The sequence below is a fragment of the Ranitomeya imitator genome, chromosome 9, assembly GCF_032444005.1.
Source record: "Ranitomeya imitator isolate aRanImi1 chromosome 9, aRanImi1.pri, whole genome shotgun sequence".
In the NCBI taxonomy this organism is placed as follows: domain Eukaryota; kingdom Metazoa; phylum Chordata; class Amphibia; order Anura; family Dendrobatidae; genus Ranitomeya; species Ranitomeya imitator.
The window spans coordinates 65508749-65535047 of record NC_091290.1 but is presented as its reverse complement, the minus strand read 5'-3'; the positions used below and the strand labels follow the sequence as shown (position 1 = coordinate 65535047).

The 26299-nt window shown below is 45.0% G+C and overlaps 1 protein-coding gene across 2 annotated transcripts in view; it reads right to left on the bottom strand.

Annotated features, from left to right (window-relative positions):
- Positions 1 to 26299, bottom strand: part of ANO3 (anoctamin 3) — a 745314-nt gene that overhangs the window by 55033 nt on the left and 663982 nt on the right. For both annotated transcript variants that reach the window (XM_069740331.1, XM_069740330.1), the window contains 2 exons: positions 23893 to 24033; positions 20705 to 20869 (listed from right to left, as the gene is read on the bottom strand). In XM_069740331.1, coding sequence (XP_069596432.1) covers positions 20705 to 20869; positions 23893 to 24033 — 306 coding nt within the window. The remainder of the gene's footprint in view (positions 1 to 20704; positions 20870 to 23892; positions 24034 to 26299) is intronic.

The following is a 26299-nucleotide window of genomic DNA, read 5'->3' as shown; positions in this document are numbered from 1 at the left end:
TTACTATTTTCTATGTGGCAAAATGTGGGCACTGTTTTTTAGGGCACTTTCACAAGAAATTACTATATTCTATTTTAAAAAATAGAGGCACAGAGAAACAGACAGCAGATGCAGTAATAGGACACATATGGCAGCAGCAGCTCAGTCAGGGCCGAACTGGCCATCTGGCAATTCTGGCAAATGCCAGAAGGGCCTGTCTGGTCATGGGCTGCCTTATCTGCTATGTTGTTAGCAGAATTGGTGTTCTCAAGACACCCATACTGTTAAGAGTTGTGACGGAGCACAAAGTTGCTGACTCCGACACTGACCCCAGCAGGCCACGGGTATCATTAGAAATATTGGTCTTGTAGAAAATCTTCCTTTCCTCCATGCAGGGTAATATTAGGAATATATCCACATCTGGTGCTTGGGGATGGGGACCACATGGGCCTGTGTGATTTCAAATGCCAGGGCTGAATTTCGGCCCCAGTCCGTACCTGGGCTCAGTATTGGGGTACCAGCAGGATAAGGAGTTTGTGCACGTTGGGAATAGGTGGAGACGGTGCAGGAAATCTGAGAAGTGAAATGTGTCTTTGATGCAATTTCTGCAGATGAGTCCTGGCTGGAGAAGTATTGTAAAAGTGAACAATTCCATCAGAAAGAATGTCTGCGGAAAGTCACCGTCTATAACTGTACTGTAATCACTTATATGTTACCATTGACCATATGTTGGTAATATCAGTGCTGGTCTTTGTATAGAGATTATTTTCAGCAACAGCGCGGTCATCTGCTGAGGTTCTCCTACATCCACTATTAGGGTGGGTCACCAAGATGTAATCAGGATTGTCTGGTTAGGGGTCCACTCAAAAGTTTTGCCCCCCCCCCCCCTCCCCGAACCAAAACCCTAGCTGCACCTCTGGTTTGTGCACATATTGTGTTTTTGAAGTGTTGGTTTTGTTTTTTTATGTCCAGTTTTGTTACAAAACCTGAAGGCCTTCCTAGTCCAGGTAAACTGACTGTGAAACATGAAGTCTCATGAACACGTGGCTTATTTTTTTGTGTGCAGATTTACAGCAAATTTCAATCTTCAGCATGTCAATTAATCATATTTGCTGCAGATTTCACCCATACTAGTGAATGGGGGGAAAATCTGGAACAAAAACATAACAAAATGCAGCAAAAAATTTTCTACAGCAAATTTTATGTGTGCACATAACGTTTGTTTGACTGAGGTTTCAGCTTTATGGTTACATGTGGCAGCACATTACAGTTTGCTCACCTTAGTTTCGCAACGACACAGATTTGGCACTCCTATATCATTCCTTGACATTAATTTCACAACAATCTAGCTACAGCAGCTTATTTCTCTGATGCTCCTATGAGGTCGGACTTATGTACTAACTGAGGGAGTTTAGAAAAGGAAGTCTATCGGTCCCATTAATGGCATAGCATGGGTTGAACTTGTTAGCCACTGCGGAAAGTCAAGTTTTTGTCCCCTAGTCTGTGAACTATTTGCACTCATTGGGTGCTTGCTAGTGATGAGCGAATTTGTTCGGAAAACGATCGCCAAGCATAAATTCAGCACAAATATGACACTTTCAAATGAAACACGAGCAAAATTTTATAAAATCGGTAAAAATCAGTAACATTCGGTAATAAGTGCGGGAAAATATTTGCGTTGCCACAAAAATATTTTCAGCACTTTCGCAACGATAATGGTGGTGTATTATGAGCATTTTGCATGCGTTTGATGAGGGGAGGTGGGCTTTCAGAGCTCAGAGGCGCGGTATTCTTGTAAACTTTTTTTTCCTAACTTTATGTGTGCACAGTGCGACTAGCCTATCAGGACGCAGGAAACATCCACAATGTCCTGACACCACGGCTTGTGTCATTGGCTGCTGAAATCATATGTCCCTCTCTACATAAAGAGTGGACATCTTGTTTTAGCGCCATTTTGACACTGTAGCAGCACAGAGAGGCTGCTCCTGATGCTGGCACTGTCAACAGCAAGATTTTAGCTAGTTAGCTAGGCGGTTGTATATCAGTCAGATAGTGTAGCTAGCTAGTGTCCAGTGTGGCTGTTAAATTGACTTTCCAGCATTTTTTTGGCCATTACAGACAAAGACAGCAGGGCACATGTCCTACAAGTGTGTTGTGCACTGCTTCTATTAATCTCCATGCACAAGTATAGCGTTCTAAATTATATTTTTTCACTAGCTAAATGTGAAACAGCCTGCTGTATCTCACCTTGTCATTTAGTGCTGTGGTGATATGAAACTGTCTGCAGACCTAACGCACATTGAAAAAATTATAATTTTTCAGTTGCAAAAAGTTAGACCGCCCGTTGTATCACACTTTGTCATTTTGTTAGGTTGAAATTAAGCTGTCTGCAGTGTAGATCTCACGCACGCAATCAAAACATTTTTTTCTGTTGCTTAACGTCATACAGTAAGGGACCTGACTTCAAAAATAATTTGTAGCATCTAGTGTGTTATAGAGCTCTGAATCAGAGGCCACCCAAAAAATTCTTGTGTTCCTAATGTCATACAGTAGGGGACATCTGACTTTCAAATTGTTTGTACAAGGCCTAGCAAAAATTATGGAATCACCGGCCTTCATCCAGTTGTTTAATTTTGTAGACCAAAAAGCAGATCACAGACATGGCACAAAACTAAAGTCATTTCAAATGACAACTTTCTGGCTTTAAGAAACACTAAAAGAAATCAAGAACAAAAGTTGTGGTAGTCAGTAATGGTTACTTTTTTTTTAACCAAGCATAGGGGAACAATTATGGAGTCACTCAATTCTGAAGAAAAAATTATGGAATCATGAAAAATAAACAAACAAAAAACACTCCAAAACATCACTAGTATTTTGTTGCACCACCTCTGGCTTTTCTCACAGCTTGCAGTCTCTAAGGCATGGACTTAATGAGTGTCAAACAGGACTCTTCATCAATCTGGCTCCAACTTTCTCTGATTGCTGTTGCCAGATCAGCTTTGCAGGTTGGAGCCAGCATCATCACCTTGCCCAATGCAGATTCATGATTCATCACGGAATATGACTTTTATCCAGTCATCCACAGTCCACGATTGCTTTTCCTTAGTCAATTGCGATCTTGTTTTTTTCTGTTTAGGTGTTAATGATGGTTTAGCTTTTCTGTATGTAAATCCCATTTTCTTTAGCCAGTTTCTTACAGTTTGGTCACAGACATTGAATCCAGTATCCACCAATTTGTTCCTCATTTGTTTTTTTGTGCATTTCCTGTTTTAGAGAAATAGTGCTTTAAGTTTCCGGTCTTGATGCTCTGATGTCTTCCTTGGTCTACCAGTATGTTTGCCTTTAACAACGTTCCCATGTTGTTTGTATTTGGTCCAGATTTCAAACACAGCTGACTGTGAACAACCAACATCTTTTGCAACATTGCGTGATGTTTAACCCTCTTTTAAGAGTATGATAATCCTCTCCTTTATTTCAATTGACATCTCTCGTGTTGGAGCCATGATTCATGTCAGTCCACTTGGTGCAACAGCTCTCCAAGGTGTGATCACTCCTTTTTAGATGCAGACTAACGAGCAGATCAAATTTGATGCAGGTGTTAGTTTTGGTTATGAAAATTTACAGGGTGATTCCATAATTTTTTCCTCAGAACAGAGTGACTCCATAATTTTTCCCCTATGCTTGGTTAAAAAAAGTAACCATTACTGACTACCACATATTTTTGTTCTTGATTTCTTTTAGTGTTTCTTAAAGCCAGAAAGTTGCCATTTGAAATAACTGTAGTTTTGTGCCATGTCTGTGATCTGCTTTTTTTCTACAAAATTAAACACCTGAATGAACGTCCTCCAAGGCTGGTGATTCCATAATTTTTGCCAGGGGTTGTAGTATATCTCCTTTGTCATACAGGCCTCATCCTCACGCAAACAATTCTTTCTTTTGTGACTAATGCAATACTTCACGTCATATTTCACCTTGAAATTTACTGGTGTTGAGATTCAGCTGTTTGCAGAGGTGGTGCAGAGTTTAAAATCTATTTTTTTGTTGCAAATACTGTTTTCCTACCACACTATCTAAGCAACATGCTTGGGAAAAAGCGAGGCCATGGTGGAAGGGGAATTAGGCTTGGTGTTCAAGGTGTATGTGGGTTAAGTGTAAGGTTAGTAAAAGCAGCAGTGAACCAACAATGTCACATCCTACAGAAAGACATCTGACAACTTCTGTTTCTGGATAGGCTACTCCACTACCTTTCGTTGGCAGATGCACAGTTGCACACCTTGTTGATGAGTCCCAGAAAGAGCATGTGCTCAAGTGGATGGCAATCGCAGCTTCAAGTGGCCTCTCCTCCTCTTCCTCCAATTCAACATCACACCCAGTACAGTCCCCAGAGGTTGCACCCAAATTCCCCTTGCTTCCCTTCACGTCCCAACTCTCCATCTGTACAACTGACTGTACAGAACCACAGATGGGTGAGTCTGAGGAGGAAATCTGCACCGATGCCCAACATTTTTTTAGCTTGGATCCGGGGCAGGACAAAGTAGGGTTAAAACAGCATCCTGACCTTCATCATCAGATGTTAAGCCCTGGAGGGGGAGGTGATCCTGATGAGACTCAGATATCTGATGCTCTCGTGGACTGTACTGTGCTGTCAGGGCAGGAAGAGGAAGAGGGCATCTCCAAGGACGAGGAATGTTAAAACACAAAAGATGATGATGATGAGATGTTAGATCCAAGTTGGCGTGAACATAGAGGCGCACCGCTGAGTCGGTCATCTGAGGAGGTTACGTCGTGCCATACGTAGCAGACACGTAGCATGGAGCCACGACGAACAATGCATCCTCAGCCGCAACTGTGGCTGTGAAAAGCAGCATCCATGGGTCTGCAGATCACAGTGGTGGCAAGGGTTGCCTAGTCTGGGCCTTTTTTTTACTCTGCAAAGGATGAGCCAACTCACGTAACCTGCCAACTTTGCAAAAAAAATTGAGTAGAGGTCAAAGTGCAATAATTTGACTACTACATGTATGAACCTTCACATGCACAATCACCATGCGTTACTGTGGGAAATCCACTGTGCAAAATAGTGGACCAGCGGACCTCAACAATCATCAGCCGCCCCATCAATTGCATCTGCTGCTTCTTCCTCCTCCTCGGTTACTGTGCCAACTATTGAGAAGCATGTCTTTGACCGCAGAACCTTGGGTTCTTTATACACTCAAGTCACGTTGACTGAGAGCTCACCATCAGCTGTAATGGAAGCAGACATGCCTACTGTTTTTGACCGATCTCAGAGCACCCCACAACTTTCTCAATCCACCTTAATATCTCCGCCTACATCTCTCTCACGGTCTAGCAGTTTGTTTGGTTTACCATACTCCAATCTCTCTTAGCACTGCAGCCAGCCCATGTTACCACAGATGTGGCCACGTAAAGGATTGTTTCCTCCTACACATGACAAAGATAAGAGGTTGAACTCCACCATCTCCAATCTGTTGACATTGGAAATGCTGCCTTTCTGCCTGGTAGATACAGACGGTTTCCGAAAGCCCATGGCTGTCGCAGTCCCCCACTACCAATTGCCCATTTGCCAATACTTTTCTAAGAAAGCTGTGCCTGCGCTACACCAGCATGTTGCAGATAGCATCATCCATTCCTTGAATAAATCTTTGTCTGCAATGGTGCATTTCACCACAGACACTTGAACGAGTAAGCATGGGCAATGGAGTTACATCTCACTGTCTGGACACTGGGTGACACTGGTGGCTGTGGGGGCAGGTGCTAATCCACAAGTCTTGGAATCCTCAAGGTTTGCAGGACAAACCTCTACATTTAACACTTCCTCCACTGCTTCTGCCTCCTCTTATATCTCCTCTAGGGCCTCCACCTGCGCTCTCAAACTCTGCCTTATTGAGACATGCATTCTAACAGTGTAGAGCGAATCCCCACCACCTCCGTACTGCGCAGCCAGGGCTTACAGCAATCAGGCAGTGTTAAAACTGATATGCCATGGAGATCGCTGCCATACAGCTGAAGAGTTGTGGACAGCTCTCCAGGATGAGTTTGAGCAATGGCTGTCTCCGCTGAACCTGAATCCATGGAAGGCCGTGTCCAATAACGGTGTGATCCTGGTGGCGGACCTACGGCGAGGCAAGTTCACACAAATGCCTTGCATGACTCACGTTCTCAACCTGGTTGCAGTATTTTCTCAGCCACTATCCTGACCTGGGTGAGCTGCTTCAGAATGCACGTAAGCTGCGTGCTTATTTACGCCGTTCGCACCCCTCAGGTCATCGACTTGCATTGATACATAGGGTTTTGTCTATGCCAATTAACAGGTTGATATTTGCCGACATGGTGGAATTCCACTCTGCACATGTTGCAGCGACTGTAGCAGCAGCAACAAGCCCTTATGCAGTATGTCATGTCATATAGCCAGGACCAACACAGTACGGATGCAGCATACAGTACAGACCAAAAGTTTGGACACACTTTCTCATTTAAAGATTTTTCTTTATTTTCATGACTATGAAAATTGTAAATTCACACTGAAGGCATCAAAACTATGGATTAACACATGTGGAATTATATACTTAACAAAAAAGTGTGACACAACTGAACTTATGTCTTATATTCTAGGCTCTTCAAAGTAGCCACCTTTTGCTTTGATGACAGCTTTGCACACTCTTGGCATTCTCTTGATGAGCTTCAAGACGTAGTCACCGGGAATGGTCTTCCAACAATCTTGAAGGAGTTCCCAGAGATGCTTAGCACTTGTTGGCCCTTTTGCCTTCACTCTGCGGTCAAGCTCACCCCAAACCATCTCGATTAGGTTCAGGTCTGGCGTAGCACCCCGTCACTCTCCTTGTTGGTCAAATAGCCCTTACACAGCCTGGAGGTATGTTTGGGGTAATTGTCCTGCTCCCTTACACAGCATGGAGGTGTGTTTGGGATAATTGTCCTATTGAAAAATAAATGATGGTCCAACTAAAGGCAAACTAGATGGAATAGCATGCCGCTGCAAGATGCTGTGGTATCCATCCTGGTTCAGTATGTCTGAAGCGGTAAACTTGACAGCATGGGAAAATGATCAGAAACTTTCCCACGCTAATGAATTCATGTCCGGTCAGGTGGGGAGGTTGCGCAGGCAGCTTTTCATTCATTCATTACACAGTGGTTTACAGTTGGGGCAGTAGCATTAGCACTGCTCCCGGTTGTAAACTATTAAACCCCTTGAGATGGATTGCAGCATGGGACTTGACTTTACGGTGGACAGGTATTGGATATTGTTGCTTTTTTATTTTGGATTTTTTTACAGAAGAATGAGGGCTTTGCTTGGATTGAGAGTGCAATAAAAATGAAAAACCTGTGTGTTTAATTATTTCATGAAAAGACTTTATTCTGCATGTGTGTGTGTGTGTGTATTGTTTAACCCTTGCATACTAGTGGATTAATAATGGATAAGTGTCTTAATTACACCTCTCCATTATTAACCGGGCTTAATGTCACCTTACCTTACAATAGCAAGGTGACATTAACACCTTTTTACCCCATATGACACCTCTACAGGGCAATAGGTAGAGAGAGGCTAAATGCCAGAATTGCTCCATCTTACAGATGCGCCTTTTCTGGGATGGCTGGGGGCAGATGTTTTTAGACACGGGGGGCAATAACCATGGTCCCTCTCTAGGCTATTAATATCTGCCCTCAGTCGCTGTCTTTCTCTCTCTGGTGGACAAAATTGTGCTGGAGCCCATGCCAGTTTTTTCCGCGAATAAATCCTTTAATTTAACACCTACAGCTCCAAAATTTTACACACACACACACACACTTGTAACAATATTAGTGAGGGACATAAAAGACTAACGGATATGCAATGATTTACTGTATGTAAACCATGTCTCATATCCTCTCGGATTCTGTAATGATATTGCCAAAGCCGACAATTGAATTATCGGCTATTCTGCTACCTAACTATTTATAAAATATAAATATATGTCAACAACCCCCAGAGCCCTTCCTCCCGACTTCCCAGCCCTCCACCTCCAAAACCAACTTTTCCACCATTAAAGAAGATCGACTCTCCACTCTACTCTCAAGATCACATCTCACCACCTGTGCACTTGACCCGATCCCATCCCACTTCATCCCAAACCTCACCACAGTCTTCATCCCAACCCTAACCCATCTCTTCAACCTATCAATAACAACTGGTGTTTTCCCCTCAAGCTTTAAACATGCCTCCATCACACCTATCCTCAAAAAGCCCTCTCTTGACCCATCCTCTGTATCTAGCTATCGCCCTATATCACTTCTCCCCTATGCCTCCAAGCTAATGGAACAACACGTCTACCTTGAACTGTCCTCCCATCTCTCTTCTTGCTCCCTCTTTGACCGCTTACAATCTGGCTTCCTGTCACACCACTCCACTGAAACTGCCCTTACTAAGGTCACCAATGACCTCTTAACCGCCAAGAGCAAGCAACACTACTCTGTTCTCCTCCTCCTGGACCTGTCGGCTGCCTTTGACACAGTGGACCATTCCCTATTACTACAGTCCCTCTCATCCCTTGGCATCACAGACTTGGCCCTATCCTGGATCTCATCGTACCTAACAGACCAGACATTCAGCGTCTCCCACTCACACACCACCTCCGCACCTCGCCCCCTATCTGTTGGAGTCCCACAAGGTTCAGTCCTAGGGCCCCTGCTCTTCTCCATTTACACCTTTGGCCTGGGACAGCTCATAGAATCTCATGGCTTTCAGTATCATCTCTATGCTGATGACACACAGATCTACATCTCTGGACCAGATATCACCTCCCTACTAACCAGAATCCCTCAATGTCTGTCCACTATTTCATCCTTCTTCTCCGCTAGATTTCTGAAACTTAACATGGACAAAACAGAATTCATCATCTTTCCCCCATCTCATGTGACCCCCCAATGAACCTATCCATTACAGTAAATGGCTGCCCACTCAACCCAGTCCCACAAGCTCGCTGCCTCGGGGTAATCATTGATGCTGATCTCTCCTTCAAACCACATATCCAAGCCCTTTCCAGCTCCTGCCGACTTCAACTCAAAAATATTTCACGAATCCGTTCATTCCTCAACCAAGAACCTGCAAAAACCCTAGTCCATGCCCTCATCATCTCTCGCCTTAACTACTGCAACCTCCTGCTCTGTGGCCTCCCCTCGAACACTCTTGCACCCCCCAATCTATTCTAAACTCTGCTGCCCGACTAATCCACCTGTCCCCCCGCTATTCCCCAGCTTCTCTCCTCTGTCAATCCCTTCACTGGCTCCCCATTGCCCAGAGACTCCAGTACAAAACCCTAACCATGACATACAAAGCCATAACCTGTCTCCTCCATACATCTGTGACCTCATCTCCCGGTACTTTCCTGCACGCGACCTCCGATCCTCACAAGATCTCCTTCTCTATTCCCCTCTTATCTCCTCTTCCCACAATCACACACAAGATTTCTCTCGCGCATCACCCCTACTCTGGAACTCTCTACCACAACATATCAGACTCTCACCTACCATCGAAACCTTCAAAAAGAGCCTGAAGATCCACCTCTTCTGACAAGCCTATACCCTGCAGAAATCACCGATCGACCAAACCGCTGCACGACCTGCTCTACCCTCGCCTACTGTATTCTCACCCATCCCTTGTAGATTGTGAGCCTTCGCGGGCAGGGTCCTCTCTCCTCCTGTACCAGTTATGTCTTGTATTGTTTAAGATTATTGTACTTGTTATTATTATGTATACCCCTGCTTACATGTAAAGCGCCATGGAATAAATGGTGCTATAACAATAAATAATATATATATATATATATATATATACGTGTGTGTGTATCACTGACTGTGAAAAGCAGGACTTAGTCCCAGGAGCGCCTGCTTGCTGCCGAACAGTACTGGTTATAATGGCTGAACCTGGAAAGGCAGCAGTAACCAAACGTGCAGTATCTGTCCGAGCCAAACGCTGGGACCGAGGTTTCCGATGAGCAGGTTCCACTGTGGCTGGAGAAGAAAGGGAGACCACAGCGGACATGGTTCGAGATTCCCCCTGTGCAGTGGCAGGAACTTGACACCTAACATTACCCACCCTCCTAGAGCCCCCTTCCTTGGTCCTCGCTACGTTCAAAGGCTGCAATGAGCAGCGGAACCCGAATGTGTTCCATAGGTTCCCAGTTTCTGTCCTCTGGGCCATGGCCCTTCCAGTCCACCAGATAGTATATTTTGCCACGTACCACCTTGCTCCCCAAGATAGAGTTCACCTTGTACTCATCCGTGGACAAACCCGATGTCCCGGCAGATGACTCGGAAAACCGGGACATATAGACGGGCTTTAAGAGGGATACATGAAAAGTGTCTGTGATACCTCGGCGCGGAGGAATAGCCAAACGGGAGACCACAGGGTTAATCTGTTCCAGAACCTTGAAAGGGCCTATGCAGCGAGGCGTAAACTAAGTGGACTCAACTTGCAGCCTGATGTTACGGGCGGAGAGCCACATTAAGTTGACAGGAGCAAAGGTCGGTGCAGGACACCGGCATGCATCGGCAGAAACCCTCCTTCTCTCCTTGCAAGCTTGGATGGCATCTTGTGTGTGGTCCCAAATGTCACGTGACTCCACCGCCCAGTCTGCCACCCTAGAATTTGTGGATGACACGAGCATGGGCACAGGGACACATGGATGCTTGCCTTAATTAAGGAGAAATGGAGTCTGCCCAGTGGAGTCGGCTACTGCGTTGTTCAAAGCAAATTCTGCCCAAGGTAACAAAGATGCCCAGTCATCCTGCCTGGCGGAGACAAAATGTCACGGGTATGTGACCAGAGTCTGGTTGGCCCTCTCTATCAACCCATTCGTCTTGGAATGGTACACAGAAGAGAGATTCAGCTCAATGTTGAGAAAACGACAGAGCTTTTTCCAAAACCGAGATGAAAACTGGGGACCCCGGTCACTGACAATTTTGTTAGGCATGCCATGTAGATGGAAAATATGCTTAATGAACAAAGTCGCTAAGGCCCGTGCAGAAGGTAACCGTGGAAGCGGCACCAAGTGCACCATGTTAGAAAAATGGTTGGTGACTACCCAGATAACGGTGCAGCTACGAGGCTTGGGTAAGCCCACCACGAAGTCCATCCCAACCATCTCCCAGCGCCTGTCAGCCACTGGCATGGGGTAAAGTAGCCCAGCAGGCCATTGTCAAGGAGACCGATTCTTGGCGCAGGAGACACACCCTCGAATATAGTCTCTGATGTCACGGGCCATATATTGCCACCAGTATGTCCTCGCCAGAAGATCAGATGTCCTCTTAGTCCCAAAATGGCCACCCACCCTGGACGAGCAAGCCCAAGAGAGGACCTCCGGTCTCAAAATAGATGGCACAAAAGTCTTGCTCGGGGGCACAGACTCTAGCGAAACTGGGGCCACGGTCCTCAGACTTTCCGAAGGGACACTTAACCAAGGCTCTTCCTCCACTGATGACACTACAGAGCGGGAGAGAGCATCGGCACGGATGTTCTTCTCCCCGGAAAGAAAATGGAGAGTGATGTGGAAACGGGAGAAGAACACGGACCATCTAGTCTGGTGAGAATTTAGCCGCTGGGCAGTCTGCAAGTAAACCAAATTTTTGTGGTTGGTATAGACTTGGAACGGAAAACGAGCCCCCACCAGAAGGTGTCTCCACTCCGAGAAGCCCAACTTCATAGCTAGCAACTCCCTGTCCCCGATGGAATAATTCCTCTCCGCCGGTGTGAAGGTCTTAGAGAAAAAGAAGCAACGATGCTTCCAACCTTGAGCATCCTTTTGGAATAGGACAGCTCCAGCACCGACAGATGAGGCATGCACCTCCATTAGGAAAGGTTTATCTACATCGGGGCAATGTAGAATGGGAATGCTAGCAAAGTGAGACTTAATAGAGAGGAAGGCCTTGGAGACCTCCTCCAACCACAATTTGGGATTTGCTCCCTTCTTGGTGAGGGCAACCAGAGGAGCTACCAAAGTTGAGAAGTGAGCAATGAACTGGCGATAATAGTTAATGAACCCCATAAAGTGCTGCACCGCTTTGAGAGAATGGGGTTCCTGCCAGTCCATAACAGCCTGTAGCTTGACGGGATCCATAGCCAATCCTTGGGCCAAGATGGCAAAGACTCCGAATCAAACACACAATTCTCCAACTTGACATAGAGGGAGTTTGCCAGTAGGAGGTCGAAGACTTTGCAAACATCTCTCTGATGGGAGTCTATATCTGGAGAGTAGATGAGAATATCATCCAGATAGACTACAACTGAGGTGGAGAGCATATCCCGGAAGATATCGTTCACAAAGTCTTGGAAAACAGCTGGGGCATTACAGAGCCCGAAGGGCATCACTAGGTATTCATAGTGCCCATCCCTGGTCTCAAAAGCCATCTTCTATTTGTCCCCCTCACGGATGCGAATCAGGTTGTATGCACCCCGCAGATCTAGTGCAGTAAATACCCTTGCTCCCCAGAGCCTACCTAAGAGCTCAGATACAAGGGGCAGTGGGTACTTATTCTTAACAGTGATGGCGTTAAGACCCCTGTAATCTATGCATGGACATAATTCTCCATTCTTCTTCTGCACGAAGAAGAACCCAGCCCCTGCAGGTGACACTGACTTCCTAATGAATCCTCTTACCAGATTCTCCTGGACGTACTGAGACATTGCCTCCGTCTCCAGGAGAGATAACTGGTAGACTCCATCCCAGGGAGGCTCAGCACCAGGCAAGAGGTCAATAGGACAGTCATAGGGGTGGTGGGGCGGAAGGGTCTCCGCAGCTCTCTTGGAGAACACTTCCGCATAGGGCCAACATTGCTTGGGGAGAGAAGAAAGATCTGCGGGAACCTCAGTAGTAGCATCCTGAATGCACTCCCTCTGACATCTACCTCACAAGATTCACTCCATCCCAAAATTCTGCCTGTGGACCACTCTATATGAGGGGAGTGGTACCATAGCCAAGGTATCCCTAACAGGACCTCATCAATTCCCTCAGGAATGACGAGTAAAGAAATAATCTCCTGATGAAATGGCAACATAGATAGAGTAGATGGGATGGTCTGGTGTGTTATCTGTGAGGGCAGTGTCGACCCATTCACCACACGTACGGTCACTGGTTTGGCGAGCATCACCAGGGGTATTGCGTGTCGCTGGGCTAAGGCAGATGACATAAAATTGCCCTCCCCTCCGGAATCCACGCAAAGCTCTACCGAATCAGTGGATGAGCCTATGGTAATGGTCCCCTTTAAGGACAGTTTGGAAGAAAACATCGCCGTGTCTAGGGTACCTCCTCCTACAACCACTAGACGCTGACATTTTCCCGACAGCTTGGAATATCTGGAGGCAAGATGTCCTGACTGCCGGCAAACATGACAGACCTTGAGTGCACGAGCGGTCCGGGACTTAGATCCCGCTTGTAACACCTCCATGGCCTCATGTGACTCGGGCGCCTGGACCGGAGATTCCAAAGGTTTGGCGAAGGTGGGAGCCAGCTGAAACCTCTGCCTATACTGGGCTTGCTCCAACCTTCATTCGTTAAAACTAAGATCTATGCGAGTAGATGCAGCTATTAGCTCCTCCAGTGTGGCGGGAATCTCCCTATTGACCAAAGCGTCCTTCACATGGTCAGCCAGCCCCCTCCAAAATACAGAGATGAGGGCTTTATCTGACCACTCCAGCTCAGATGCTAAAGTCTGGAAGTGGATGGTAAAATAATTGACAATGGACGAGCCCTGAGTCAATGCCAACAGTTGGAGCTCCGTATCATGGGTGACTCAAGGTCCTAAAAGAACAACGGAGCAGTCTGCACCACATGATTGCCACGCTCTCACAGAGGCATAGCCCACTCCAACCCCCTATCCGACAGGAGAGATATAATGAATCCCACCTTTGCCCGCTCTGTGGGAAAACGTGCGGCCAGGAGCACGAGGTGTATTGAGCACTGGCTCATGAAACCCCTACAAGACTTACTATCACCAGAGTATTTATCTTGCAGCAGGAGGCGAGATAAGGTTGGAACAGGGGTGGCAGTGGACAAACTTGCTGCAGCCACGCTAGCAGCTTGAATAGCTACAGCAGTAACATCCACAGCTGAGGTTGTGCGCTCGAGAGCTGCCAACCTGCCCTCCAGCTGCTGGATGTACCATAGCAGTTGCTGTTCGTCAGCCATTACTAGCCAGACCCTGGCGATAGTATACTGTTAGGGCTAGCGGAATGCACCAAGTAATAGAGTGGTTGATATGAGGTGCTTTCGCAGCCCGAGGTCCACCGTGCAGAGATACCTGCTGCAAAGTAATGGCGTATGGACACTGAGCTCACATGTGGGTTAAACTTAACCCCATATGAAATTAATGCAAGCTCTGTTGCCTCACAGAGTTGTGCTGTACACATGGAATAATACCCTAACTAGGGTTGTGCTTGCTCTGGAACTTTTCTGTGCTAACCGCACACAAGATGGAACCAGTTGCTAAGCCAAGGCTAATTGCCCCCACTGACGCTAGCTGCCTGCCTGAGTCTACAGCCCCAAAGCTAAACAGACTCACACCACATATGAACTGAGTGGTAGAGTATTCACTGGCAACAGCCAAACACAAATGATACTTGTGCATGGCCGTGCAGCCATGCAAACCTTTTATAGTTGTAGCTCTCCGGGACCTTCGTAATCGACCAATAGGTGCTGCTACAGGACCTGAGCGTGTGACCCCCGACCTCCAATGAGAGGTCTTCCCTTGGGCATGCTTAGAAGGAGAAAAGCAGGACTTAGTCCCAGGAGCACCTGCTTTCCGCTGAACAGTACTGGTTATAATGGCTGAACCTGGAAGAACAGCAGTAACCAAACGTGCAGCATCTGTCGAAGCCAGGCGCTGGGACTGACATTTCCGCTGAGCAGGTTCCACTATGGCTGGAGAAGATTGGGAGACCGCAGTGGACATGGTTCGAGATTCCGCCTCTGCAGCGGCAGGAACTCGACACCTAACATATATATATATATATATATATATACACACCTATACTATGTGTATACATTTATTTTATCTCTTCTATTTTAACCTGCCAGTGTGATTTTACTGTACACTGCACTGAATTGCCGGCTTTTCAAAAGTACACTGGTGCTTATTTCTCGCAAGTCACACTGATGTTCCGTGTGGTATGCGAGTTTTTCTCGCACCCATAGACTTTCATTGGCGAGTCTTGGCCGATGTACGGTGCAAATCGCAGCATGCTGTGATTTTACTTGCATGTATAATACGGCCGAGAAAAAAACTGATGATGGGAGCTGCCCCATAGATTAACATTGGGCCGAGTGCTATGTGATTTTTTCTCGCATAGCACTCATCCGTATTCCTCTCTAGTGTGACTCTGGCCTAACACTCTTTCTAACCAAGCAGGAAAAAGAACAGTAAATCACAGGCACTGCCATAGAGTGAGTACAAAGGTGTATGTTCTCTGGATCTTTATTCATTTATATAACGCGTTTCAAAGTCAGGTCGACTCCATCATACCTCATGAAGGATTCAACCAAACTTCAAAATGCGTTGTATGAATTATACTGATTTGGCTTTTAGCAAGACTCGTTAAAGAGTTGATTGTGACTTGTCGGATCTCTGCTTTCAACAGGTGGTGCTATAGAGTTCAAGTCCTCTTTCTCTCTAAAGAGGCAATTTGCATATTAAAGACCCAGAGAACATTCACCCTTAACATCACTTTGTGGAATTACCGCTCTTTTCCTTTTTTGTTTGAATATGTTTCTTCCCATCAGTGTGTGGGACAGCAGTTAGAGCAGCAGCCCTTCATTGTTAGAAGTGAGGAGTTGTACCAGGTTACATCCCAAGCAGGTGAGCATTTACAATCCTTTGCTCGTTGTGTCTTATTGAGGATAACACACTTGCAGCACATTTTCTCTTTTCCTAACACTATATCTATCCCTAAGCCTAACCATAAAGCAAACCTTTGACCTAGCCCTCAGTCAAACCCTAGCCCTAATCCAAAATGGGGTAAAAAGTATAAAACTCTAATAGTAGCTCTTAGTAATGGATGCAGACAGTATTGGATTCCGTACAGCCTTCATTTATTTGTTGCCCTTCTAGCATCTCAGACACTGCTCATGCAAAGTGCAGCAGTATTGATGAGCAAGTGTAGCAGTATCATCAAGTATTTATGAGATCTGTTTTATAATACAGATTGGGAAATCTGCAGACAGATCCCCTTTAGGCTGCCCATACTGATAGCATAGCAGTTTGTCTCTCCATTAGCAAAAATGTACATGACACATGAAGGTGTCTAGTAAGAATTTGGACACAAAAGTTCAAACTAAGCGCTATGCACATGGAATCACTAATGGCAGCTCATTATGGCCATGGCAGCGAATTTCCAATTTTTTTTCACCCAGCAATGGTATCACTACTTCATTAAATCGTGCAATGTGTAGTAATGAAATGAGCAGCAACAATACAATCAGTGGAAAGGATGAGAAATGTGGCATTAGGTCATCAAATTTAGTTCTAGTATTTAGTGCATATAAAGATTGAACAGCTGATGCTGAAAGCAGAAACAATTTGCCTTAATGGGCATATATACTCAACTGATTGTTTCAATCTCAGCCGCTCCGTAATAACATAGTAACATAGTTAATAAGGCCGAAAAAAGACATTTGTCCATCCAGTTCAGCCTATATTCCATCATAATAAATCCCCAGATCTACGTCCTTCTACAGAACCTAATAATTGTATGATACAATATTGTTCTGCTCCAGGAAGACATCCAGGCCTCTCTTGAACCCCTCGACTGAGTTCGCCATCACCACCTCCTCAGGCAAGCAATTCCAGATTCTCACTGCCCTAACAGTAAAGAATCCTCTTCTATGTTAGTGGAAAAACCTTCTCTCCTCCAGACGCAAAGAATGCCCCCTTGTGCCCGTCACCTTCCTTGGTATAAACAGATCCTCAGCGAGATATTTGTATTGTCCCCTTATATACTTATACATGGTTATTAGATCGCCCCTCAGTCGTCTTTTTTCTAGACTAAATAATCCTAATTTTGCTAATCTATCTGGGTATTGTAGTTCTCCCATCCCCTTTATTAATTTTGTTGCCCTCCTTTGTACTCTCTCTAGTTCCATTATATCCTTCCTGAGCACCGGTGCCCAAAACTGGACACAGTACTCCATGTGCGGTCTAACTAGGGATTTGTACAGAGGCAGTATAATGCTCTCATCATGTGTATCCAGACCTCTTTTAATGCACCCCATGATCCTGTTTGCCTTGGCAGCTGCTGCCTGGCACTGGCTGCTCCAGGTAAGTTTCTCATTAACTAGGATCCCCAAGTCCTTCTCCCTGTCAGATTTACCCAGTGGTTTCCCGTTCAGTGTGTAATGGTGATATTGATTCCTTCTTCCCATGTGTATAACCTTACATTTATCATTGTTAAACCTCATCTGCCACCTTTCAGCCCAAGTTTCCAACTTATCCAGATCCATCTGTAGCAGAATACTATCTTCTCTTGTATTAACTGCTTTACATAGTTTTGTATCATCTGCAAATATCGATATTTTACTGTGTAAACCTTCTACCAGATCATTAATGAATATGTTGAAGAGAACAGGTCCCAATACTGACCCCTGCGGTACCCCACTGGTCACAGCGACCCAGTTAGAGACTATACCATTTATAACCACCCTCTGCTTTCTATCACTAAGCCAGTTACTAACCCATTTACACACATTTTCCCCCAGACCAAGCATTCTCATTTTGTGTACCAACCTCTTGTGCGGCACGGTATCAAACGCTTTGGAAAAATCGAGATATACCACGTCCAATGACTCACCGTGGTCCAGCCTATAGCTTACCTCTTCATAAAAACTGATTAGATTAGTTTGACAGGAGCGATTTCTCATAAACCCATGCTGACATGGAGTTAAACAGTTATTCTCATTGAGATAATCCAGAATAACATCCTTCAGAAACCCTTCAAATATTTTACCAACAATAGAGGTTAGACTTACTGGCCTATAATTTCCAGGTTCACTTTTAGAGCCCTTTTTGAATATTGGCACCACATTTGCTATGCCCTGCGGAACAGACCCCGTCATCTCTGATATGAAGAACGCAGGGCACATAGTACCTTATCTACTATATAATTGTCTAAGGGTCACTTCCGTCTTTCTGTCTGTCTGTCTGTAACGGAAATCCCAAGTCACTGACCACGGCCAATCAGCGACAGGCACAGTCCGGCGGCAAAATGGCCGCTCCTTACTCCCCGCAGTCAGTGACCGCTCCATAATCCCCTCCAGTTAGCGCTCACACAGGGTTAATGGCAGCGTTAACAGACCTCGTTATGCCGCGGTGTAACGTACTCTGTTAACGCTGCTATTGACCCTGTGTGACCAACTTTTTACTATTGATGCTGCCTTTTTTCAATAGTAAAAAGATCTAATGTTAAAAATAATAAAAAAATAAAAAATAGTTATATACTCACCCTCCGTCGGCCCCTCGGATCCAGAACGCCCCGGTGATCCTTGCGACGCCCCGGTGACCGCTCCATGCATTGCGGTCTCACGAGATGATGACATAGCGGTCTCGCGAGACCGCTACATCATCATCTCGCAAGACCGCAATGCACTTTTGGGACCGGAGGAGCATCGGTAAATGCTTCGCCTGGATCCGGGGCCCAACGGAAGGTGAGTATATCACTATTTTTTATTTTAATTCTTTTTTTTAACAGGGATATGATGCCCACATTGCTATATACTATGTGGGCTGTGCAATATACTACGTGGGGTGTGCAATATAATACGTGGGTTGTGCTATATACTACGTGGGCTGTGCAATATACTACGTGGGCTGTGCAATATACTACGTGGGCTGTGCAATATACTATGTGGGCTGTGCAATATACTACGTGGCTGTGCAATATACTACGTGGCTGTGCAATATACTATATGGCTGTGCTATATACTACGTGGGCTGTGTTATACACTACATGGGCTGTTATATACTACGTGGCCTGTGTCATACACTACATGGGCTGCATTATACACTATGTGGGCTGTGTTATATACTGCATGTGTGGGCTGTTACATACTACGTGAACTGTTATATGCTACGTGGGCTGTTGTAAACTACGTGGCTATGTTATATGCTATGTGGGCTGTTATACACTCCATGGGCTGTGCTATAAACTACGTGTCTGTGCTATATACTACGTGGGCTGTGTTATATACTACGTGGCTGTGCTATATACTCCGTGGGCTGTGCTATATACTCCGTGGACTGTGCTATATACTACGTGGCTGTGTTATATACTACGTGGCTGTGCAATATACTATGTGGCTGTGCTATGTACTACTTGGCTGTGCTATTTACTACGTGGGCTGTTATATGCTACGTGGCTGCGCTATATACTACGTGGCCAGCCGCAAACAATCAGCTACAGGCGTAGTCCGGCTGCGAATTGGCACAGGATTTGAACCACGCTTCACTATTCGGTCGCGCCAGGCCGGCCAAATCTTGTGTATTCAATGTATTATTCTAAAATCTTCATAAATAAAGTGCATACATATTCTAGAATACCCGATGTGTTAGAATCGGGCTACCATCTAGTCTATAATAATGTGCACTGGATATCTGATGCTATAGAAATTAGAATTTTTTTTAGTTTCATGGAAGTTTTGGCCCAAATGGGGGGCGAGGATGTGGAGCAGCCGCTAGGACCATGGGGTACTCGAGTCGAGTTGGACAGTTCTTCGGGGATTGTCACGGCAGCAGTGACACGGTCCATGGCCCTTGGTGTCCAATAAAATTGAGATGAAAGGGAATGAAGCTTATAGGGGATTAGTTTGTGACGCCACCTGTGGTGTTTGGCAATGGATGGCTGACGCTGCTTAAGGGGACCGCTGGGCCCAATGGTGACATCACTGGGATGGTTCTGGACCCCACAGGTGGAGCGGGGCCCCAGGGCTACCAGTACTGTTGCAAGGACTCGTGGATGTTGGGGTGCAGGACTAAAGGTGCGAGAAATGACTCGAGGACACAAGGGCTGTAGTTTTCTTTACCTTTACTCGATGGCTGAAGGTACAGTCCGGGGCACAGGTAACAGATGGAAATGGTGATCAGGGCAGCCGGGAAGCAATTTAGGATCCACTTAGCCAGGTGGGTTCGGAGGTCTTCCTAATGCGCTGTCCTGTTAGGTCCTTGATGCTGTACTGGCAGGCGCTTGAGCCTATTACAGGTATCACTCCTTCGTGGTGGCTCAGGGCTCTGGTATGCTGCTGTGCCGCTGGGTGTTAGATGGGCCAGGAGACCTGCAGTCTCCTACCCTCAGTATTTAGCTGCCGGGACTTCAGTACCCGAGCAACCACAGACTCGGTGTCCTGTTTCTAGCGCTCAGATCTGGGGTGAGCTTGGTTACAGTTCCACTCCCCAGGTTCTCCTCAACTTCCCTCCTCTCTGACTCAGACTAACTAACTCCGCCTCCAGGCCAGAACTTATGAGGAAGCTCCCCTGAAACCGGGTGTTAGAGCTCCCCTTCTGGTCTAGAGTAAGGAAAAGTGTTGGATGCTGGTGTTACCTGGTAAGGGGACCCCTCCTTGCTTCCAGGCATGACATCACCCCCTGTGAGGGAGGCAATGCCACTGTGGCAACCGGACTCCTGGGGTGCTACAGATGTGTTACCATTGTAGAGACATTCACTGATGAACCTTACCACATTAAGGGACATGATGATCATGAAGTTTATGCAGACACCGGTACCAGATGTGGCAAACTGCCAATACTTCTTGATGAAGTGCCAGTTTAATGACGCAAACTGTTCCATGGCGACCAGTCGGTAGACGACCACTGCAAAGACTGCCGTTAGCACTAGGGAGATCTGAAAGGAGACATGTCAGTTAGAACATGAACACAACTGGAATTAACGAAAATTCTTTGGTAACTAATTTAGGAATGGTGGGTGTTAGGGTTTGGCGGAGCGCACCAAATATATTTATAGAGTAATAGGTGCGTTCGCAACCAGGGGTCCACCGTGCAGGAGTAAAACCAGCTGCTAGTAACTGACGGTGCTATATGGCAGTATTTGTGAACTCTGTAACTTCACAGAGTCACTTAAGACAAGAGAAAGCTGTGCCCTGTTAACCTCACAGAGGAACACAGCTACCAAATAGAGTGAACTGTGGTCATGCAGTCAGAATAGCACACGCAAAACTCCTCACCGGAGGTGCCGGTATTCTAGGGGCTTATTTCAGCCGGGCCCTGAATCAACTCACACAAAACTCCTCACCGGAGGTGCCGGCATTCTAGGGGCTTATTTCAGCCGAACCCTGAAACCACATACATATGACCACACCGGCGCAGAACACATAACTTAGTTGATACTAAGCGCATGGCCATGTGGCCATGCAAACCTTTTATAGGTGCAGCGACTACAGGACCTTCCTAGAGGACTAATGGGAGCTGCTACAGTACCTGAGCCACTTCAGGACCTCCCTAGAGGACCAATGGGAGCTGCTGTAGTACCTGAGCATGTGATCCTCAACCTCCATTGAGAGGACTTACCCTGGGCATGCTCAGAAGGGAAAAAGCAGGACTTAGTCCCAGAGACGTTTGCTCGCCGCTGAAGAGTACTGGCTACAATGGATGAGCATGGAAAAGCAGCAGTAACCATCCGCACCCTATCAGGCTGGGCCAGACCCTGGGACCGACGTCTCTGCTGAGCAGGCTCCACTGCAGCTGGAGAAGAATGGGAGACCGCAGTGGAGATGATTCGAGATTCCCCCTGTGCAGAGGTGGGAACTTGACCCCTAACAGTGGGTTACTTCTTTAGGTCATTTAAAGAGAATATTGAAAGGTTTCCTTTTCTAATTAGGATATCTCATTGTTTCTCTAGTCTGTGGTTCTAGAGGAGTTAAAAAATGACAACTCTCAACATGTCCTGACAACTCTCAACATGTCCACTCCTGACAACTACAGGCTGCCATCACAGACCATGTTGGCATATTGTTAGTGTTTTCCATAACTTTCTTATTTATCTCTGAGGCATTCACCTTTGAAGCTCCTATTGATTTCTAAAGTTAAGGGAGCTTGGTAGTGAAGTCGTGCTTTTTGATATTTGGAAATATTCTGGTTACCTACACCTACCTTCAGTTTAAAGGGACACTGTCACCTGAATTTGGAGGGAACAATCTTCAGCCATAGAGGCAGGGTTTTCGGGTGTTTGATCCACCCTTTCCTTACCCGCTGGCTGCATGCTGGCTGCAATATTGGATTGAAGTTCATTCTCTGTCCTCCATAGTACACGCCTGCGCAAGGCAAGATTGCCTTGTGCAGGCGTGTACTATGGAGGACAGAGAATGAACTTCAATCCAATATTGCAGCTAGCATGCAGCCAGCGGGTAAGGGAAGGGTGAATCAAACACCCGAAAACCCCGCCTCTATGGCTGAAGATTGTTCCCTCCAAATTCAGGTGACAGTGTCCCTTTAAGTGATAAACCGTATGTAGAAAAGCTCCAAAGTTCCCTCCTGTGATGGCTGCAGGTAGTCATAATGTTACATTTCATCAGTTCACATTTCCAAGTTTTTTCATACATGCTTTTTTTTCAAGAACTTTAAACAATTTTATCAATCAGATTTTGAAATAATTTTGCTAATTTTATACAATATATGAAGCCCCACTTTTTGCTATTTTCTTTTTTTTTGCTGATCAATGGAAAATGTAAAGAAAATGTTCAATATATTTCACATTTTTTATCTCCACATTTTATTTTTTATGACCACAATGGATCAATAAAATACATTGTAAATTGCTTCCATTTTAGGCACACCTTGTTTTATTTAGAACAAATGTGTTTTTTTCTTTACAGAGGTAATGTTAGAAATGGCTATTTAGACTGGCAGTGGCTTTCTGGTTTTACTTTTAGTATTTTTTTTCTACCTTTCTGTGTTTATTTATTTTATTCATTTTGCACACTTTGGATGGGCCACAACATTATGATGACCTATTTAACTGTAAAGGGCCCATTGTTCTTGCACATGGGCCATCTTGCCTGTGTCTGCAAGGTGACCATATTTTTGTTCTGAGTGCAATCCAAAAAAAACTTCAGAACAAATTCGGAACAATTTTGTTCCATGGGGCCACGTCAGATTTTTTTTCTTTGGACCGAATCTGTCTGAGGAAAACAATGATTGCATGTGTGATTTGCATCCAATATTTGGATTGCACTGGGCACTACAAGTCAATGAGCCCACTGAAAATGTCAGACTGCACTTCAACAACATCCAAGTGCACACATTAACAGAGTGGAGAAGATGTAAATACATTTTTTCATTTTCTCCTCATCCGAGAAAATCGGATCACACTGTGATTAGCATAATTTAGGACCGATTTTCTCTGATGAGAGAAAATACTGTTGTGTGCACAAGCCTTGAGGCTACCATATTTGCCCCAGTTACAGGGCAAATAAAGCCTCTTCCTACTTGAACTGCAGAGCTGATCTGAGTCTGCGATGATTCAGAAGCTCCTATGCTCTCCCAGCATATGCATAAAGTGATCAAGAAGGCAGAAATGGTAATAAACCATCTCTGCCTTCTCTTCTGTGAGTTTGGCTATGTCTGATATCTGTCTCCCTGCACCTACAGCTCCTCCATCTTGTACAGTTGCTCACTCTGTACAGACATTGTAAAATGACATTGAGCTGTATAATAGCTTATTTTCCTTTTATGTCCTAACAAGGACAAATTGTTTCCATGTTCACATTACATATATTACCGACGTATTTCTACCTGCTTAATTTTAGAAGAATCAGGAATAGATCGCAGAAAAAAATGGTGGATAGGTTTGTCTTTTATCCTTACGCTAAGCTTCAAAATCAGATTGGCTTGTATAAAAAAGGACAGTACCATAAAGAATATTCCTGATACAGACACCATAAGTCGGCTGAGCTTGTCACTGAAGGGCTGGAAGGGTTCGGGCTTGCCAGTGATGGGATTCACCCTCTCTAATTTGGAATATTTTGCTTCAAACTGTGGACGCAATTCTTCCTGGAAAGACATAGACTAGTCACAATTATTTACCTACACATGAGTAAATTGACAATAATGTGAATCTCATTTACATGGTTGTGCTCCTCACCTAAGCGAAAAGAAAAATCCTGAGTTTGCTTGTATTCTAGTGTAGAGCAGCAATCTCAATCCTGCTGGTTCCTACACAAACTGCTTTCAGGACGCAACTCTAGGGGCTGAGCTTCTATTGAGAGGTGTTGCCATCTGACAGGATATGCCAAAAATGTGTGGATCCTCACCTACTGGGCGATTGAAGTGTGTGACTTTGGTTTATCACTTAAAGGGGTTATCCAGGGCTATTTTATTTTTTTTTACTATGTGCCTCAGAACTGATATTGAAGTTGTTGCTTGTCACGAGCCTGTTGTGCCAGGTGCCAATTTCTGTTGGCAGAGTGGTCACAGACCGCTCCTGCCAGCAATTTAGAGGCTTTTGTCGACATCACGATGACAGAGCAATGGCTTCTCATATGCTCTGCTCTTTTAAGGGGCATGACTGGTGACGTCATGCAGATTGACAGCTGGTTCCTCATAGCTTAACTGCAAGGAAGCATCTGTCAATCAGCATGACATCAGCAGTCCCACCCAGTCAACAGAGCAAAGCGAAAGAAGAAGAGCGGCTCTGTTGATATAAATCAGCTGAATCACTGACAGGAGCGGTCGGTGACTGCTCTGAGCAGGCACTGGTTACAACAGGCAGGTAGTTGCCTTTTTTAGCAATTACCTGATATTAGTTTTTAGGCACATAGTAAAAAAAATAGTCATGGACAACCCCTTAAAGATTTGTGGCTTTATTTAATAAAAGTAACCGGATTGAAAGTGTTTCCGCACTCTCTGGAATTATGACACGAGTTATAGCAGATAAGATTGCAGGTTTAATGTCAATAAACAATTTGACAATAAACCTGTAATTGTATCTACTACAGTATAACGTATGCCCTTATTCCTGAGAGCATAGAAACACATCCAAACCGGTTACTTTTATTGATATTCTATTGAAGCTGCTGCATCTGGTCTGTAGGCTCTTTAAGTGTTGTGTCTCACACAACCTTACAAGGGGAACGGTGTTACCTTTCATTCATCATACTTTTAACCTGGATAAGACTCCATTGTGCTCTTGCATTTCTTTACATTTCTCTATTTAATGCAATAAATTACATAATTAGGGCATATCCTGTTTCTACATGGTATAATAGTGTTTGATTAGATGAATTTTAATATACAGTTGTATAACAAAAAGTGTTTGCCCCTTCCTGATTTCCTATTCTTTTGCATCTTTGTCACACTTAAATGTTTCAGATCACCAAACAGATTTAAATATTAGACAAAGATAACACAAGTAACCACAAGATGCAGTCTCTTAATGATGAAGGGCTTTACTATTAGAGTAAAAAGAAATCCAAACCTACAGGGCTCTGTGTGAAAGTGATTGCCCCCTAAACCTAATACCTGGTTGGGCCACCCTTAGCAGCAATATTGTAATCAAGCATTTGCAATAACTGGCAATGACTAGTTTACAACGCTCTGGAGAAATTTTGGCTCACTCACCTTTTCACTCACAATTGTTGTAATTCAGCTACAATGGAGGGTTTCTGAGCATAAACTGCCTTTTTAAGGTCATGTCACAGCATCTCAATCAGATTAAGGCCAGGACTTTGACTAGGCCACTGCAAAGTCTTAATTTTGTTTTTCTTAAGCCATTCAGAGGTGGACTTGCTGGTGTGTTTTGGATCATTGTTTAGGTGCATAATCCAAGTGGGCTTCAGTCTGAGGTCATTTTCCTTCAGAATTTTTTGGTATACAGCAGAATTCATAGATCCATTTACCACAGCAAGTGTTCCAGGTCCTGAGCAGCAGAATAGCGACAGACCATCACACTACCACCACAATATTTTACTGTTGATATGATTTTCCTTTTCTGAAATGCTGTGTTACTTCTATGCAAGAGGTAAAAAGACATACACCTTCCAAAAATTTCAACTTTTGTCTTGTCAGTCCACAGAGTATTGCCCCAAAAATCTTGGGGGTCATTGAGATGTAATCTGGCAAATTTGAGACTAGCCTTTATGTTCTTTTTGCCTAGCAGTGGTTTTTGTCTTGGAACTCTGCCATGCAAACCATTTTTACCCAGTTTCTTTTTTATGGTGGAGTCATGAACACTGACCTTAACCGAGGCAACTGAGGCCTGCAATTCTTTGGATGTTGTTGTGGGGTCTTTTGTGACCTCTTAGATGAGTTGTCGCTGCTC